General features: G+C 38.3%; 1 protein-coding gene across 2 annotated transcripts in view; it reads left to right on the top strand.

Moving 5' to 3' along the window:
* unm_sa1614 (un-named sa1614) overlaps positions 1-20,737 on the top strand; it is a 117,213-nt gene that overhangs the window by 59,630 nt on the left and 36,846 nt on the right. For both annotated transcript variants that reach the window (XM_052031150.1, XM_052031151.1), the window contains exons 7-13: positions 2,551-2,636; positions 5,008-5,083; positions 8,632-8,718; positions 11,665-11,765; positions 14,332-14,401; positions 15,786-15,873; positions 19,573-19,621. In XM_052031150.1, coding sequence (XP_051887110.1) covers positions 2,551-2,636; positions 5,008-5,083; positions 8,632-8,718; positions 11,665-11,765; positions 14,332-14,401; positions 15,786-15,873; positions 19,573-19,621 — 557 coding nt within the window. The remainder of the gene's footprint in view (positions 1-2,550; positions 2,637-5,007; positions 5,084-8,631; positions 8,719-11,664; positions 11,766-14,331; positions 14,402-15,785; positions 15,874-19,572; positions 19,622-20,737) is intronic.

Below are 20,737 nucleotides of genomic sequence, written 5' to 3' on the forward strand. Positions count from 1 at the left end.
AACCTGATTCTAATTCTGATTCAATGTCAGTTTCTTCTGCACCATTGTGACGGTTCTATGTTGCATCAGCAAGTACAAAATGGAGAAAATGTTTTGTACATAAAATGGGAAACATATTTTGTAATAAAAGTATAATTTTGTTCACTAGTGATTTTTGTTATGTAATCCCACAACTGTTTGTAACTTAATGTAATTTAGCAAGGAGTTGAAGCCCCAAATTTTAGTATTGGTTAAGAAGAATTAGAATAAACAAGATGATGCTAATTTTGGGAATGTGAATAACTGAGGTAAAATATCTCTAGTTGCTGCCAACGATTCAGAGAGAGTGACATTGAAATGGAAAGCTCACCTGCTATTTGCTGTGTTTAGATTAAGGCAGTGCTCAAGTAAGAAATCACTAACAGCATGTTGCTGATGTCAAAGTCATCATTCTGCCTTTATAATCAAGATTTGATTCTTAGGAGATTCAGTTCAGCCAGTTCAATATCATCTTGACCTTTATGGAATTTTTCCTGATGAATTGTCTTTGAAATCTGTCAGCCGTTTATTCAAAATACACAGAGCATAGAACAGCACAGTACAGTACGGGCCCTTCGGCCCACGATGTTGTCCTGAACTATATATTAATAATCACTTTCTGAGGTTACTTTTGCCAAACACAATATTATTTAAATTGTCCCTTCTGACATATTATGTGATATCAATTCTAGAACTACTTTTCAAATTAAAAGAGGATTCTTGATTTTTTTCACTCTTTGATTCATGATCTTATAGAACAGCTTTGTGTTTTATGAATAATGGCTCAAAATTTGGCAAAGTAATAACAGTGAGCTTTGCAACAACCATTGATTTTAATGCTGAAGCAGTTTGTGGTGAGGAAGTAAAGAGCACATCATCAAAAATTGCTAGACTATTTGTGCTGTTCACTGTTCATGTCACAAAAGCTGATCTTACTGCCTTAGTATGAATTTCAAAAATGTCTTGGTTGACATGATAAATATGAATTTGACTTGCTGCAGAAAGTTGGGATTTGTATGCAATGACATATTGACCTTTTAGTAACAAGATCTGTATTCCTGCAATGCCACTCAAATTTGGAAACCCTGAAAGGAACCAATTGGAATTATGAAGTCTCACTCCTGCAGGTAGTAAATTGTTCCTTGAGATTGCTTAAGTTTAATATTTTATATCTTTTTGTACTTTTTATGTCTTTTGTTTTCTATTTATTCACTCATTTCCAATTTTGTACCCAGTGACTCTAATTCACTATGTTTCTCATCATTCCTCTGCTGCTGCTGCTTCTGTTCTCAGATTTCATTGGTTATGGAGATAGAGTGTTCATGTGGTGTTCGCTGAAATCCCAGATAATAGGCATACCTTTAGTAGATTATACTTTAAAAAAACCATGGTGCAATGATCTTCAAGCTGAAGAGAGAAAATATAATCCAGCTCAACAGACGCATGGTGAGATCTCCCATTCCAGAAAACTCTGAAATATTGTGTTGATACAACATCACCTTATCTTTAAGGCTTGAACTGAGCCATCTGCATCAATATTTTTCTTGTTTAGATGTTTAGCTGTTTGCATTACCTGTGACTTACAATGTGCCTTGCTCAGCCAGTAATGCTAATTCCTCCGTGCCACTAATGTGCTTGTGTGCAGGAAATCTAATTATTTTTTGTGATGATGGTGAAATACTGGCTGTTTTGATGAGTGCAGATTGAGTTTGAGTAGTGCCGATGTTTTTGGAGCTGGTTGAAAGTTCTGTCTTGTTCCCAGTAGGTCCACATTTATCTGTAGACAGGAGAAATTAATGAAGCTGAAAGGATTTCATTGTACCTTTTGAATCTTCATGTAATAATAAATATTTTACAAGATCATGTTAATCATTTTCTGTTCTTTACAATCTCGTCAGGTTCTCGGGAGATCATTTCTGTTTCCACATGCATTGTTCAAAAGCTGGACTTTTCTCTTCTCCCCTTGATGATAACTTTTATTTATCCACTAGCTCAGTCTTCTGCTGATGACTAATTTTCCTTCACTGTTACATCGTTATTGAAATTTTCCAGGAATGTTTGTGTGATAAATATAGCTTTTCACTGCCAAGTTTGTTTTCCTGCCTGAAAATTTAATGATTCAGTGATTTGGCCTCCTTTCTCTCTATCTCCACAAGACATTTTCATCTATGTTGAATTTTCTAATCACTTTGCTGCCAAAAAACACCTGGCATTTTTGTTGACATCAACAATTGGATTTTCTGGCCTATTACAAAATACAAATGCAATGTAGATGTGCTGCAATGTGATTTGGGCTTCTTGGTTATGGTAACATGGTGAGAATTTTGGGCAGGTACTTTTCCCTAAAAATCAAAAAGTGCTATTCGACCTGAAACATCAGTTGAATTTGTGGAAAGAGTGTTAGTGTTTGTGGAGTTCCTTTAAAACACTTGTCTTGTAAGAACCCTAAAACACAGCCACCAAAATAGTCATATATTTTTTGAAGGAAGGAAGTGTAATTGATGCATTGTTTTTATTTTTGTTTATCTTTAGTATCTGATAAAAGTGAATGAGATAAAGACGAAAAAAGGAGTGGACTTACTGCAGAACTTCACCAACTATTGCCATGCACAGTTTATGTAAGAATCATCTGTTTTTATTTTCATAATGTTATCCTTTTCATAGGTACACTTCTGGACTGATTTAATTGTAAGTTTAGGCCATTACTGAAATTGGAGACGGATATGTGGGTCATACCTGAGACAAATCTGAGTTCCTGGTGGGCATGGACTAGTGCCACAAAGCTTACTCTATTTCAGCCCTAGTTACCAATGTCATCAAGGCAGGCCCAAGGATGACTAGTTCAGAAAAAGAAAATTGCTGCACTGCATTTTGTGAGTTTGGTAGAGAAGTTCATGGATGCTTGTTCTGGGCTGAGAATTGAGGCTTATTGTTGCACCAAAGTGCAGTGAAACTTGCAGTAGGAAAGTGTATGCTGACACAGTGTATCTAAAATAACCTGTACTCCTTGTCCATTTCTGTGGATTTAAATGAATGCCACTGCCAACAAAGCAAGTGATTCAAAATTGTTCAATAGGAAATAAGTGAGGTATCTTGGGAAGTGCTTTAGGATTTAAATGATTCAAATGAGGTTGATAACATTGCTGATGACTTTCATTGATGTTAAAGCTTACAAATGAGTTGTATGTAGCATTCTCTCTTCCCATTCAAAATAAATGGTACACTAGCACACAAACGTACTTGCCACCATTTCGGAGAATAAACAAACAATCTTGTTCAGCTGTAGTGGCCCTGGTAAAGCAATATGGCATTGCACAATTACCGCTTGGACAAAGACTTGGTCAAGAGGTAGAAGGGATTAGTTAGTTAGGTGTCATTAGCTTAATTAGTTCGGCAGAACATAGTGGGCTGAAGGGCCTGTTCCTGTGCTGTACTGTTCTATGTTCTAAGTGCTGGAGGTGACATTGGTCCACCATTAGCGCTGTTATATTAGATCGTTAAGGTTGGCTAGCACAGAGTGCTGGCTCTAATTAAACAGGATAAAAATGAATAGAATATTTTTGTATCATCTGAAAGATTTCGTACAACCTGTTGGAACTCTTACAAATTTAAATTGGGTCTTTTAAATTTAAGTGATTTCAATGGGTAAAAACATGAAATTGGATGGTCTGTGGTTGCCTATGATATCTGTGAGGCAGAGCTCTCAAGGGCCTGCTGCCAAAGCTAAATCTCATTAGATATGACTGATGGTTTAGAGCTAGGTCTGTAATATTGTCAACCTGATTCCGTGCCAAGATATTATACATACTAATCTGCAGCTGGAAGCTGCTGAAAGGAATGCAAGGCAGAGAGTTCTAAATTTCATTGTCTATCCCAATGTCACTTTCTTGCTACTACAAATGCTGTTGATATTAGAGCATCCATTAAATTTTACTGTTGAAAGAGATCAGACTGTCTCTTTAATGTTGGTATTGGGATTTTTCTGCTCTGCCGATATGCCTAGAAACCGAACTTCAACATTTTTGTTGTGTTACGTAAGAGGTATACTTTGCCCCACTGTCAAGTCAGAGGTCACCTAAATTTAAGTTGCTTTCAGAAATTGTTATTGAGGTTTCCTCCCTTTAACCATTAAAACTGAACCTGCATGATGAAGCAGGCACTTGTACATCATTTGCATGTTGACTCATGGAAAATGAATAGTGCTATTAAGATTCTCTGTCCAGGGCAACCACTGGCTGAGGGGAAAGTGGCGGTACTGGGGGGTTTTGGAATTCAGAGTGGTAACAGCAGTAGATGGAGGTGGTGAAATCCTTCACCAATTTAATCTGCATTATGGGTAGCACAAGCCACTGTGATGGTAGCAACACTAAGGGCCACGGATTAAGGCATTTATGCACAGCTAATGGCTATAAAATTTTTAATACATTAAAATGACTGGTGGGGATTTAGAAAATATAGAACTATGTTCCAATGACACACTTTAAGTCATTCATGATTCACTGAATTTGGTGTGAAATATTCCTTGTTTTATGATAAATGAAGGTTATTAATTGTGGGCATTTGTTCCAATTATTGTTAGTAGGTAATTAACCGGTGCCATGAGCATTGATGACATTATTATGAACACATTATCTATTAAGTATACTGAACATACCAAATAAGTTTAAAATAATCATGCAGACATAATTAAGTTAATTGAAGAAATATAAATTCTTAACTTTAAACATAATAAGGTAGTAATTTGTCCTCATCCTGGATGTGCTAAACATGTATCGTGGTTCGTTCATATTGAACACTCTTTGAAAATTTTGTTCCATGACTTCCTGTGCAGCTGTAATTATATGTTCAGCATATGCAACTGAGGACAGTTTTCTACCCTGGAAGTCTGCTACTGATGAAAATTGAAAGGAAGTGTGTTGATGTTGGACAGTATGATATTGATCTAAAATGCAAAAATACTCATCATTATTTTCCTGTACTTTGTTGCAGTTTCTTTCAAGAAGGTTTGAAAACAGCTGAAAAGATTCGGCATTACGTTGAAATGCTTGCAGCAGATTTACAGAACGTGAGTACAATACAGATTTTTCTAATTCACCTGAGACCTATATTACTTTGTGATCAGCCAGCTTTTATTTTTTTTGCAAGAAATTATAGTTTTGAATTGATTCCCATATAATTAGAGATGCTATTTTGCCTTTCATGGAATGAAGAACAGTACATTAAGTGAAGTCAGGAAAAATCTTTTATAAAGGCAGAGAGTACAAGAGGGATGGTTGGTGACAAATAAAGGCCACTAATGTAAAGGGGTTAACCATGGATATGGTCCAGATATGTCTGTGTCTGTCTTCACAGAAGAGGGGAAAGATGCAGACATTGTAGTTAAGGGGAAGATTGTGACAGATGTGAAAATTTGGAGAGTGGAAGTATTAAAGGGTTTTCCATCTTTTAAAAAATAGATAAATCATAAATCCCATATAAATTATATTATAAGCTGTTAAGAAAATCAAAAATGGAAATGGTGGAGGCTTTGCCCATCATTTTGTGTGTTTGCGTATAATTATTTAAATAAGTAACGTGGTTAGAGGACATAGTGATGTCATCAAGTATATATATTAGCATCATGTGTGGGGAGTTCCTTGCTGTTAGAATAAACACCTTTGTTTGAAGCTCCTGAGTCATGCAACTGTTGTTGTAAATAGAACTTGTAATCAGTATCCTTGGCCCACCTTAGGATACATCGCAATTGGTGACAAGGATTGGCAAAGGTTAAAAAAAAACTGAATAAAACTGAATAAATCAGCATCACATCTTCGAGAGTTGTATTCTTACCTTGTGCACACTGAAAACATTACTAAAACAGCCGAAAATGCGCCCAGAATGTTCACTCTCCTGACTATGGAATCATTTTGCATGGGTCAGATTAAAGGCAGACACAGAGAACAACAGGCAGCAGTGTTTGCTTGCTAGGTAGCCACGCTCTACCTCATTCATGTACCCACTTCTTCCACTCCAGAGATAACAGAACTAGCCTTTCCAGTCCCTCCTCCTAACTGAACTGCTCCATCCCAGAGGGCATCCTGGTGAATCTCCTTTCACCCTCTCCAGCACAATCACATCTTTCCTATAGTATGGGGACAGGAACTGCATACTGTACTCCAGCTGAGGTCTGACCAATGTTTAATAAAATTGGAGCATAATCTCCCTGCTCTTGTACGCAATGCCCCGACTAATGAAGGCTGGTATCCCATATGCCTTCTTAACCACGTTATCACTGCCATCTTCAAGGATCGTTGGACTTGTACACCAAGGTCTCTCAGTTCCTCAATGCTCCCTAGGACCCTACCAATAGTGGTATATGTCCCAGCCTCATTAGTACTCCTGAAAGGCATCACCTCTCACATTTATCTGAATTTTTCTGGCATTTGGACAGGAATAGGAGAGACATAGGGGGATATGGGCATAATGAAGGCAAATTGAATTAGCATTGATAGGCATCACAGTTGGCATGGATGAGGTGGGCCTAAAGAGCCTGTACATTTCTCTGATTCTATGACAAACTCCATCTGCCATTTCTGAGCCCATTTCACCAACACAACTATATTACCCTGTAGCCTAAGACTACCCTCCACACTATCAACAAGACCACCGATCTTTGTGTCATCTGCATCACACACAGATTACCCCTCTTGGGGCCTACTCTTTCCCTGGTTTTTCTTTTGCCATTTACTTGAATCCTGTCCGCCAGTGATATTTTGTGGTCCCTCTGTACCTTCTGAATTTCTTCGTTAAGTACCTCCCTACATTTTTTATACTCTTGACAGGCCTCCCCCTTCTTTAGTTCTCTGACCCCTGATATCCCTTGACATTCAGAGTTCCCAGTGCTCGTTGGCCTTGGCTTTCACCCTTGCAGGAACATGATGGCCCTGAACTTCTGGTATTACTCCTTTGAATGCTTTCCACTGTGCTAATGTAGACTCACCTTCAAGTAGCTACTTCTAGTTTACCTTTGTCGGGTCCTGTCTTATTTTAATGAAATTAGTCTTCTCCCAACTTAAGACCATTTTTCCTGGCCTATCCCTTTTTTTATCCATAACCGCTTTGAAACCTAAAGAATTAGTGTCACTCTCTCCAAAATGTTCCACCACTGACACTCCCAGCACTTGACTGGCTTCATTCCCCAAGATAAGGTCCCGTGATGCTCCTTCCCTTATTGGTCTATCTACATAGCATGTCAGAAAGCTCTCCGGGACGCACCTCAAAAATTCTGCCCCAAATGAACCAGTTACGCTAAGGTAATCTTAATAATATTTGGAAAATTAAAACCCCATAGTACTCTAACCCTACTTTTATTACATCTCTCTTCTATTTGCCTACATGTTTGTTCCCTCTATGAGCACTTGATATGCCTTGTAGCTTAAGGCATATCAAGTGCTCATAGAAGGAACAAATATGTAGAATGGGAAAATGGAATTTATCCAAAATATTTTTCTTTGAATGGCATGAACATGACGGACTGGATGGCCTTCTGTGCTATAAGTTTCTATGGTTAATGTAATATATCCAGAAGAACTATAAATAACTTTCAAAGATGCCTTCTTGAGATATGAGATTTTGATGGCCAGAATCATCTGCTGCGATAGTCCCAAGCATGTGCTTAACACTTGATATACCCACATCTATCTTTTTAAGCTTTATTTGTGGTAGCTGACTCAACTGATTGTGTTTGCAATTATAGTGGGACAAAATGTGCAAGCATAGCTTGAGCACATTATCCAACCTGACACTGTCGACGCAGTGCTAAGGAAATGTCGAATTGTCAGAGCTGCCATTTATCAGATAAGTCTTTAAACCAAGGCCCCATTTGCTCAGATGAATCAAAAAGATAACAGTAATTAAAGAAAAGCTGGTATATCACGCAACTCTCCCTCAATTAATATTAACAAAAGGATATTTTATCGTTATTCAGGATATTTTATTCATGCAGTTATTGTTTGTGGCATCTTGCTGTGCCCTAATGGACTATTCCATTCGCATTCATAAAAGTAAATCTATTGTGTCCACTCCTAAGAAGGATGTAAAGACTTGGAAGAGGATGCAAAAGATATTTACTAAAATATTATCAGAGTGACTGACTTCAATTATGTAGCAAGATTGGAGTTACTGTCCTTTGAGTGGGGAAGGTTAAGAGGAGACTCAATGAAGGTGTTTAAAATCAGCAATAATTTTGACAGAAGAAAGAAGTAAAATTACTTCTAATGACACTGAGCTTGGTAACCAGAGGATACAGATTTCAGATAATTGAACTGTAGGCAACATTTGGAATGCACTACCTGAAAAGCTGGAGAAATTGTTGAGAGATCTGAGGTCAGCATGTGTAAATTAATTTCCAGCAAGCTAGAAACTGAAACACTGATAGGGCGTAAAGCACAACAAATGCAAGAAAGCCAATTTTTATTGAGTTATTTTATCTTAGCTAAAGTAATTTAGTGTTGCTAAAGAATAAGCTTTGTTCAGGGAGGAACTGTATGGAATTCCTTGTAAAATGTGTGGGATGTAAAGAACAACTTGCTGATGTGCAATTTCAATTAAAATATCTGCCTGTTGATGCTCTAGATTAAACAGAACCAAGAAGAGGAAAAGAAGCAGCTATGCAGTCTTCGAGATCAGCTCAAACCATCTTTACAATTAGACCACAAGGAGGTTAGTCAAATGTCTTTTGGTTATTAAATTGCCATGATACAGACTTTTTAGCTATGGTATATTCATTGTCTACTTCGTACATTGAATATAAAGCTCAGAACATATTTAATTAAATGTGCTATTTCAAGACCTAATGAGCAAAAAAAAGTTGATATCCACTAGCCATGTTGGCCTACAAGTACTATTTAAGTCAAATGTGTAGTCAATATATTCAGAATATGCTATAGACTGATAATGTATGTGTTATGTGCAACACTGCTTACCTGCTTAATAAATATTAATATTATAAAAATTCCAGAGATCCTACCACTCAGAACAGTGACCCTGAAACAGCAAAAGTATTTCCAAAACTGATGAATAGCTTAAATGAGAATTTAATCTCAACGTCTTAAAGTATATTGCCTAGGTATCTAATTTATGATGGGCTGAATTAACTCATTTTGGATTTTTTCATCAATAGCTAAATTTGACAGAGGCATAACTTCCCCTACCATTCAAAAATAAAGTACCTTCCACATCTGGTTTGGCAGTACATTGACTTCTTCAAAAATATTTATCCAATTCACAACTGTCTAGTCAGGGGAAGGAGACTAACAAATACTTCTGACTGCTTCTGTCTGATCTGTAAATGACAAGATGCTACACACCTAAGTTTGTGATTCCTTTACTGAGTTAAGAGTATGGAAAAACCTGAAGCTTCATCCTTTTTGGGCGGCGGGGTGGGGGGGGGGGGGGTGGAGGGTGGTGGGATTAGTGTGTAGCCTTTGCAAAATAAGTTACAGGGATTCTATCTTCATTTTCTGAGTCATCTGCAGTGAAAAGATCTCATACCAACTGCTTTTCAAGACATCCCTTCCTTGTGTTTCATCTCTCTCAGATATATGTATTTTTTTTTCTCCAAGAAGAATGAATACAATACCAAAGGATATACTTCCAATAATCTGCATCTCTGGTTTGAACAGCCTTTTTATTTAATTGCCCATGGGATGTGGACATTGCTAGCATAATCAAAGACCCCACCCACCCAGGACATTCTCTCTCTTCCCCTCTCCTATCAGACAGAAGGTATAAAAGCCTGAAAGCACGTACCACCAGGCTCAAGGTCTTCTATCCCGCTGTTATAAGACTATTGAATGGTTCCCTAGTATGATAAAATGGACTCTTGACCTCTCAATCTACCTCGTTATGACCTCCCACCTTATTGTCTACCTGCTCTGCACTTTCTATGTAGCTGTGACACTTTGCATTCTGTATTGTTTTACCACAGACACGGTAGTGTAGCGGTTAGTGTAACGCTTTACAGTGCCAGCGACCCGGGTTCAAATCCAGCCACTGTCTGTAAGGAGTTTGTACGTTCTCCCCATGTCTGCATGGGTTTCCTCCTGGTGCTCTGGTTTCCTCCAACATTCCAAAGACGTACAGGTTAGGAAGTTGTGGGCATGCTATGTTGGTGCCGGAAGCGTGGTGACGCTTGCGGGCTGCCCCCCAAATCACTACGCAAAAAGATGTATTTCACTGTGTGTTTCGATGTACATGTGGCTAATAAAGATATCTCTCAATGCACTGTGTAATGAACTGATCTGTATGAACGGTATGCAAGACAAGTATTTCACTGTACCTCGGTACAAATGACAATAATATTCCAGTTCCAAAAACATCCACATGTGTTGTCCATCTCTTTCTGGCTCTGAACTGGGAAGGAAGGGATTGGTTATCAGGGGTCACATATAGGCCAGACTAGGTAAGGGCAGTAAATTTCTTTGCCTGAAGGACATATGTGAGCCAGCTGAGTTTTTATAGAAAGCCAGTAGTTCTGTGCTTACCATTACTGGGGCTAGCTTTTTCCTTTACTTCCAGATTTACTTAATTAATTAAATTTATATTTTCCTAGCTGGACAGTGGGTTTTGAACTCAAGTGTTAACCATCTAGGTGAGCAGTACATTGTGGGGCAAATTGCATTTACCTGCCGCTGCTCACTGATAACATTTATTACTTGAGTGGATTTCCTGTCTTTCTTTCCCATTTCTATCTTCACCCTCACCCTAAGTGCCCTCCTCATCTTCTTGCCCATCTCGGCTACTGCACTACTCTCCATTTCCCTCAATTTCCCATTATTTCTTTCTTCTGCCTTTTTTCCCATTTCTTCCTCTAACTTTCTTTGTTTCCTCTACCTTTTTTTCTCCTCCTTTTCCTATCTACCTCCTCTATCATCTTTATAAAATCCCCAAGATTTCCCACCAAGTATCCCCACCAGCTGAGTGGATGATATGAATGCTGCATTTGGTCTTAAATCTCTGTCAATGGCATGGAGATAAACCTTGTTGTTTAAAAGCGATAATTAATGTAACAGGTACAAAATACAGCCAGATACAATGCCTTAGAAATTTGCATCTGCATGAAAACTTTGAGTTGAAATAGTATTCCAGCAGTTTGTTTGTTGTCACTATGGAATGATTTTCGTGCATAAACATTGTAAAGACAATTGTGCATTTCTTCGATAGATTTCTGAGGACTATATTGGTGTTCAGTGTCTCCTATAAATTGCTTTGCCTAATGTAAGAAAAGGAAACAAATGTAGTCTAATGCAATCACTGGAATTGAATTTCAAGTTCTTGAAAGAGTTACTCATCCATTCTGCAAGAACATTGAGCACCCACACTCATAATCCTCCTACCACTGGGAGTCCATCTCACCAATTGATCAGTATTTGCAACAAGAACTTAAATTAACTCAGCCCTTACTTTTAGCAGTTAATGTATTTGCTATACGTTTCAAGCAAAGATTTATTCATGTGTATATTCTTTCCAGCATCACCAATATGTTCCACAGGAACATTTTCAATAATAATACTGTTTATTTATGAAGTTCTCAAACAAAGTTTGAAACTCTATGGCCAAGGGAATTTCGCTGATGTTATCATTTGTTTATGTTTTCTTTTCCTGCAGGATTCTCTGAACCGCCAGTCTGTTTATAGTATGCACCAACTTCAGGGCAATAAGCAGTATGGTACTGAAAAAGTAGGAATCCTGTACAAGAAAAGTGATGGGTTAGTATGATTGTAATCTCATTTACCCGGAGATCATTGGTCTTAAGAGTATTTGACTCCAGTCGGATATGCCTTCAGTATAGCTTTATTTCTTTTGTGGTTTAGGCTGCAGCTGTTAGATTTTGTATTTGCTGAATAGTAGCCAAGGAAATTAATTGCTCAGAGTTATAACAGAAGAACTCGCCCTCTGCTGCAATAATCAAGCTGCCTAAGGATACTAATTAGTATTGTTGAACTGCAAAGATCTGGACGAATTAACCTCTTATGCTTTATATCTTTTATATCTAGTGCTGTAATGTAGTGCTAATATTCTTGAAAAAAGTAATGTAACCATAGACTTTGCTGGAATAAAGCAAAGGCTTTAATTGGTATGAACACTTTTATATGCTCTTCATAAATATTGAACTTTGAAAAAGGTTTGTTGAGGATAGTTCAAGAAGCACTAAGTATAATACTTCAAATTTTTTCTTTCACCTCCCTCTCCTTAAAAGCAAGTCATATGCTGATGAGTATTTTGCAGCAAGTAATTCTCTTCCTAAACCCACTTAAAAGGCATGTTAACTCTTCTCCACTCTCAACAATAATTAGAAATAAGCATGAAACGCTGGCTTTACCAATAATGCCTACATCCCATAAATAGATAATAATTGTAAAACAAAATCCCCATTCCACCATATTCGCATCTTCCCAGCCCTCTATTGCAGATCACCTTACCAGTTGCTTGACCAAACTTGATGGGCACGACATTAAATCACATCAGCACTTGAAACCATATTCATGCATCCAATCGTGATGAAAATATAGAGAAACCTAAACTAATCACCCATGTTCTTAATGCTTGTTTTCTGCATGTCTTTGCCTGACCCTACACTGGGCTTCCTCAGTGGTTACACTGTGAATAGTGAACAGCTACTGAATTACAGGGGAGGGGGCTACACTTGGTTTTAGAGAAGTAACTTGAACAATTAAAGACCAGCTTCAATCTAACTGAGAGGCACAATCGAGGCTGGCTGGGGAACAAACAACAGGAAAGATACTGGTCAAGTATCAGGGGAAAGAGAATTCTGAATACTATCATCCTGAGAGAGGGCAGTAACTTAAATGTCATGGAACCACTGCATCTTGCCAAAGCTGCATCAGAGCAATCCTAGCAATCTGTTGAAGGACAGTCTGCTAGCGTGCTGTGATACCCTCAAAATTGCATTGAACCCGGATATCCAGAGCCATGTGGCAATGGTCTGAGCTTGCAAATCACCTGAGCTTCCACCTCAGCAGACACACATCTGACAGACTCTGCTTGTGCTGCAGTAGGAGCTGAGATATTGGCCATCAGAGGCTGCGTGATGGTTGGGTCTACAAGTTGAGATGGATCAGCAAGTTGGGATGGGCACTACTTATGCTCAAGAAAAATTTGTCTTCAGGCTCCAAGCACAAAGACCTGTAGAAGGTTGGAACTCAACTCCCTCACATTGCTTTACATTTCGTGGATAATTTTAGGCATGCCTGCCAATGCACCAACCATTTCATTGTGCATCCTTTCTTCTGTAGAATCACTCTTCTAAATCTAAGAGAATACAGACAATGGTTTGAGCTTGCCATTGAGAAGGTGTTGGTTAGTCACTTCTTGAACCGCTACAGTACTTCTAGTGAAAATACTCCCACAGTTCTGATGGGGAGAGAGGTGTTGGATTTAGACCTGGCAACAATGAAGGACTAGTAGTATGAAAAATCAGGATAGAGATTGACTTGGAGAACACTCAGGTGGAGGTGTTCCTGTTTCCCTGCTGCCTTTGTAAAGTCATCAGATTTCTTGTGACACTGTATCCACACCTTTGGGGCTTGAGCCCTCATTTTGATGTTGTTTCTGACCACCTTTTAGTATAACTTGACTCTGCCTCAGGAACTTCCTCGGCATTTGTGAGAAGAGGATATCTGTCCTTAACTTCATCTACCAGAATCACGTCTGAAAGTTGGCATGCCCACACTTGCCCATTCTCTGCTGCAGCTTTCCTGCTAACTCCCGTCACCAAATACAGGCGCAAAACACCTACCCTTTAAGAGTTGCAATGCAGAGCTATTGACCTGCAATTTTAACTCTGTTTCTTTCTCCAAAGATAGTACCTGATCTGCTGAATATTCCAGCAGATTCCATTTTTAATTCAGGTTTCCAATGTCTGCCATTTTTAGCTTGTTATTTTCTCCTTTAAAACATTCAGGCATGGCTTAAATTGGCATTGGCTAATTTAATCTGGTCATAGCCACTCACTAAATTGGGACTTGTGGTCCTGTCCCAAGACAATAAATAGCAGCATTAGCTTGAATTGTTGCAACGATATGTTAATGAGGTCGCAGCATGAATATTTTGTGTGTGCTACACCTTGTCAAATGCGCATGGGTTATTTGCACATCACAATCCTAGCAGTCATTTTCTGTGTACACATTTTTGACCCCATCATTACATAAATGTGTTTATGTATTATTATGTGTTTATGCATTAAATGTATTTTCTAGATTAAAAGATATTTGACATTAAACAATATTATTAAATAAATATTTTCTTATTCAGGTTGAGGAAAGTTTGGCAGAAGAGGAAATGTATCATAAAGAACTGTTACCTCACCATATCACATGGAACAGTGAGTTCAGCATGGGAAAGAGACTGGGACATCTGTTGTTGATTTTATCTGGCAGCAAATGCCCCTCAGTTTATAATCACCTGGTGACTGAATAACTCCTCCTTTGTCTTTCATACTGCCTTGTCTTTCACACTAAATAAGACTAATTTCCCTTGAGTATAAAAACCATAATTAGGAGCATGTATGGAAATCAGTAAGGAATTTAAGGAGGAATCACCATCATGATGAAGTATACAACACGCCTGAGTACATAGGCGCAGATTTTAATTTGGAACAGATTAGTTTTTCACATGGTAGACCCAGCAGAAGGCCACAGCAATTCTAACAAGATTCAGATGAAATGCTCCGCGTTCATTTACCTCTGGCAACAAATTTGAAGGGGGTGCAGAATAGCTGCTAGCAGATGAAAATCAAGTCACCCTAGGCTATGCATTGACTTCTAGCTACGTAGCTTGGATAGGATATGGTCAGGGGAGGTATCAAGGAAGTAAGAGAGTGGAGTTTAGGACTGAGAGGCCTCCAAGTTTCTTTTGAGACTCAATGAAATACTTCTCTTCCTGTCCCCATATAATCAAGTTCTATAGGATGCTTTCAATGTTTCCATACAGCTGCCATACTGCTTTTACCTAATTGAAAGCTGAGGTGGCTAAATACTTGGGCCTCAGTAATGTGGATAGAGTTCTGTTTGCAAAATAGGATCTTAATTTCAGTGTTCAAGGCTGCTGCTTATTGCAGGGAAATACTTCTGCCACCTGCAAAATTCTGCAACTTAATATTGGAAGCGACCAGGAATTGAGCGGGTAAAAAATGTGCTTTTTATTTAATTATTCACTTACCCAATTTCCAGTACACAAGTAAAAACTAAAACCATCCCTATAGTGGTGTGAACTTAGTTGAAGCAGGTCACTGATGATAATTATGGATTATTATTCAGGGTCTTTTCCCTCTCTGGTCAAAAACTGCTTGGATGATGACATTTGGTTTGGGGCAAATTCACACTATGTACATAACCATTAAAAACCAAGGCATTTTGTACTAACTTTTCAGGAGCATAAGGACTAAAATTGTACAGTAGGTATGAGTACCTTTGTTCCTTAACATCACATATCCATTGTATGAGCCTCCCCAAACTGATTTAAGAATACATTATTCTGCCCCAACTAGAATTCTTTAGTTCGTAATAGCAACAGATCTACACCTTATATTACTAAACAGTAATGAACTACTTTTGAACTAGCATGTTATATTTTAGGTAATTGCACAATCTATGTTGTGTTCAGCAATGTACAATTGGTTAAAATGTTTTCTCTGCTTTTATATTTTGCTGATGGAAGTGTAGACTGCATCATCTTAAAATCCTTTTATTCATTTCTCTTTTGCCCAGCCAAACCGACAGCCAGCAAAGCTCAACCTCCTGACCTGTCAAGTGAAGCCTAGTTTGGAAGATAAAAAATGTTTTGACCTCATTTCACGTATGGATGATCATTTTAATTTTTTTCTCTTGTTGAATATGTGGTTATTCTGTAGTATATTCATCACTCTATGAATTATGTTGATTAATGTAACTTATTTGTGATTAGCAGTTGGTGAATCAGGTGTCAGTACTTGGAAGTTTCTACATATAGAAATATAATGAAACTCTTAGAGAGCATTGTTGTCAGGATTATTTGTTGGCCTTGTATGCCATCATTGTTTTTCTTGTGGTTTGGACACTATTCCAACAATGATTCGCTGCCCAGAGTTAAAATCAAATAATTTATTTGCCACAATAATCAGGGTGAAGGAAATTTTGTCACTATATCTATGAACAGTAGATACTTGATTTTGTATACTAATCTCATGAAACATTCTCACTAGGTATCATTAATGTCATTGTTTGCAGTAATAAAGTGTTTCTCCTTAAAATATAGTTGATCATATTATGAAATAAGGAGCTGTGCATGTACATTCAACAATTTAAATTTGTACAGCATTTCTTACAAAGAGATTTCACTCACAGCATTTTTAAAGGGAGATAATCTAAATTTGCTGTACAATGATTTAGTAATTTTGTATGTTCTTTCCTTTCTCAACCACCTTGCAGAAAGAATAAAGTAGCATGGGTGGAAGAGTGCAAAATTCAATAAACTCGACGTGACTTGATTAATAAATTCTGTTTAATGTGGGAATTTTGAAGCAAAGTAAAATAAGTAAAAAGGCAGATTATGGTGAGGGAGGGAGATTCAGATCATGGTAGCCTAGTTGCTGAAGGAGTAGCCATCAAAAATATGGGAGGGGGAGAATTAAGCTACTACTTGGAAATGGTTTTGAACTCAGACCTTAAGGCTGAAATTCTAAGGACAAGAAGAACTACTGGAGTCTACAAGGGCTGAAATAGTTGGGCTTCAGTCGTGATGTGGATAAGGATTGAAGCCACAGCATTTTGAATGTTTTGCAGTTTATGGAGGGTATTTGAGAAATTAAACCTTGAGAGATTTTAGTTGTTGATGGAAAGAGCGTAATTGATATGAGGTGAAAGAAAGCAAATCTAGAAACCAATTTGTATCTGAAGGAGTGTGGTAAGATAGTCGGTTGTAGTCGCAGAACTCTTGGTTCAGCTTCAGATTGCTTCCATGCATGTTGGTGGAGGAGATCTTCTAAAACAGGAAATTTCATCTTTCTGTTTGGGAACATAAAAGCAGGTTTTACAAGTTGCTACACATGAACCAAACTTTTGCATATCAAGAAGAACAAAACCACCATTTATGGCCCAATCACAAACACTATACTTCTGCCATCAATTTCATCCCATCCTCAACCTATCCCCTATTGCACCCTGAACCTCTAATTCCATATTCTCACCATCTTAAAGACCTCCTACTTCTACCTCTGTTTACCTCAGCCCTATTACTGCTGAAATCGTCATCTGTGCCATTGTCACCTCTCAACTCAATTCTCTCATGGTTAGCCACTATCTGTAAGCTTCAGCTCATTCAAAACTTTACTGACAATATCCTTCCCTATTCTAAACTGCATTCATCCATCACTGCTGCCCATATTGAATTCCATTCCAACAATGGCCATAATTTAAAATTCTCATTCTCATATTTAAATCTCTTAATTGTTTTTCCTTTCAGATTCAGATTAGTTTAGTTTATTGTCATATACACCAGGTTGCAATGAAATTCCTTGTTCACCATTTCTGCAAACTCCTTCAGTCTTCCAATTCCCTCCAAAGGCTATTCATCACATTCTCTCTTGTGAATGAGATGAATTTCCTTCCATTTTCCTTCACTTCATCCCATCATTACCGAACTTGCCCTGAATTACTTAGACATCAAGATCTGAAATTCAGTTCCTTTGCTTAACCCCTGTGCCTCTTTAGATCCCTCTCCTTAAAGACCTCTTTTGGTCTCCTCACCTTTTACCTTTTTATTTTTTGGCTTTTGTCAATTTCCTTTTAATGCTTCAATGATATCCTTTGATAAGATCCTACAGGTCAGAGGCAGGCTCTTCAGCCCACCACGTCCAGGTTGACCATCAAGTATCTATCTATGCTAATCCCATTTATCAGCACTTGGTCTATAGCCTTCTATGTGTTGGTGATTAAAATGCTCCTGTAGCTACTTCTCAAATGTCGTGAGACTACCTGCCTCCACCACCTACTTGGGCACTGTGTTCCAGATTCCAATCAACCTTTCAGTGAAAAAGTTCTTCCTCAGAGCCCCTCTAAACCTCTTACCCTTTATTCTAAATTTTGCCCTGTTGTTTTAGATACCTTTGCAGTGGGGTGAAGTTTCTTGCTATCTACCCTATCTCGGCCCTTCATTATTTTGTATGTCTCTGATAGGGCCCCACTCAGCCTCCTCCATTCCAAGGAAGCAAACACAGCCCATCCAATCCACTATGGAGTGAAGTACTCCATCTGTGTCAGGACAACAACCTTTCCCTCAATGTCAGCAAAACAAAAGAGCTGATCATTGACTTCAGGAAGTGGGACGGAGTACATGCCCCTGTACGTATCAATGGTGCTGAGGTGAAGATAATTGAGACCTTCAAGTTCCTAGGAGTAAACATCACCAATAGCTTGTCCTGGTCCAACCACATGGACACTATGGCTAAGAAAACACACCAGCACCTTTGCTTCCTTCAAAGGCTAAGGAAACTTGGCATGTTCCCATTGACTCTCACCAATTTTTATAGATGTACCAGTGAAAGCATCCTATCCTGATGCATCACAGCTTGGTATGGCAATTGCTCTGCCCAAGTGTGTAAGAAATTGCAGAGAGTTGTGGACACAGCTCAGTCCGTGACGAAAACCAGCCTCCCCTACGTGGACTTTGCCTACACTTTTCACTGCTTTGGAAAAGCAGCCAGCATAATCAAAGACCCCTCCCGCCCCTCTCTTTCCCCCCTTCCATTGGGCAGAAGATACAAAAGCTTGAAAACACGCACCACCAAGCTCAAGAACAGCTTCTTTCCTGCTGTCATAAAGCTCTTGAATGGACCTCTTGTATGTTGAAGATGAATTCTTGACCTCACAATCTACCTCGACATGGCCCTTGCACCTCACTGTCTACCTGAACTGCACTTTCTCTGTAACCATAACCGTAACACTATATTCTGCATTCTGTTGCTGCTTTTCCCTTGTACTGCATCAAAGTACTTATGTTTTTTGAAATGATCTGTATGGATGGCATGGCAAACTAAGTTTTTCACTGTATCTCGTGTGACAATAATAAATCAATACCAATACATCCTAGTGAATATCCTCTGAATCCTCTCCAGTGCAATCCTTCCGACAGTGTGGTGAGCAGAACTGTGGACAGTGATCCAGCTATGGCCTAACCAATTTTTTATAAAGTTGTATCATAACCTCCCTGCTCTTGCATGCATTTATGCACACTGTCTTTCTCTAAGATAAAGGTTCTGTACAAATGAAAGCTATTGAAATAGGCATATCTGTGGTAGAGAATACCACACCCATTTTCTCACTTGTGTCCCTCAACTTTGTGAATGGCAAATCATTATAATGCAAGTTAGAATTATATAATCTTGATTTTCTTTTGTTTGAGATCCAATATGTGGCTGTAGATTTGAAGGGGAATGAATTCCATATCATCTGGGTCCACAATATAGTTGTTATATCTCATGCAGTTATCCTAGTGTAATACATTTTGTTTTGCCTTTAGATAACCGCACTTATCATTTCCTGGCAGATGATGAGCTGGACTGTATGGCGTAAGTAGAGAGTTGACCAGCTATGGGTTAACAGATGCAGATAACGATTTGTTGAGAGTGTTAGAAAGCTCTCAGTCTGTGGAGTCAAATGATTTCATAACCTGAGAGTTTTGGCTTATAAAGCTAGCTAAACACAACTATGTATTTCAGTATAAATAAATCTATTGTTTATTAAAGTTCAGCATGTGAATGGATTTTGTGTCTGCTGAGCATGTTTTCTGAATATTTTACTCTATTGTAATCTTTCCATGTTCAGTTTTTTCATTTGTTTTAGTGCGGCTAAGAGGGGAAGAGGATTCCTCAACACTGACTTCAATTGTAGTGTTTATACCATGCATCCACCAGTGCAAATACTCACCCTTTGGAGATCATAGGATGAAAGGATTTGCACATGCTTGCTCATCATAAATAGGCATGAGCAAATGGTGGGGATAGTGTCAGTACTGGAAGTTTCATGTTAATTACCGCAGGACCTCTTGCTGGAATTTATCTCGCAAGCAAATACCGCTGCCTTGCTCTCACAGTATTTAAATGGCCTGTAACAATTTAGCTTCTGGTCATTGTTACTGCCAAGGTGTTCATAGAGAAAGAATAGGTGATTATGGTTCTGCTGAAGGTTAAGGAATGGCTTTGTCTTTTTGAGACAGTTATTACCTATCATTTATATGGTATGACGTTAACTTCAACTTATCACCTTAACGCTGGATGTTATTCAGATCATCCTGCATGCTGGTAGAGGTAGCATCATTTCTGTACAAGTTTAAGTGCATCAGAACATTGTGGAATTTTTAAATAAGCATGTCCATTTCTGAATCAGTTTGAGCAAGGGCATTCCTCAAGCATCAGCTGAACTCATATTATGGGCCTGTGATAACTGGCCTTTATCAACTACACACGTTTTATGTTAGATATGAATCCAGAAGATGGTTTCCCCTTGCCCTGCATTAACTAGTTTTGTTAGGGTTCCTAGATGCCAAACTCAATCAAATAATCTTCATATTAGGAACAGCTACTTTCTCTTCTCCTCTGATATTCTGCGCTTTTATGTATCTGCATCAAAGCTGAAATATTTGGATCAAATGTTTTTTGCTAATGAGCATTGGTGAAAGGATTATT

The sequence above is a fragment of the Pristis pectinata genome, chromosome 16, assembly GCF_009764475.1.
Source record: "Pristis pectinata isolate sPriPec2 chromosome 16, sPriPec2.1.pri, whole genome shotgun sequence".
Taxonomy (NCBI): domain Eukaryota; kingdom Metazoa; phylum Chordata; class Chondrichthyes; order Rhinopristiformes; family Pristidae; genus Pristis; species Pristis pectinata.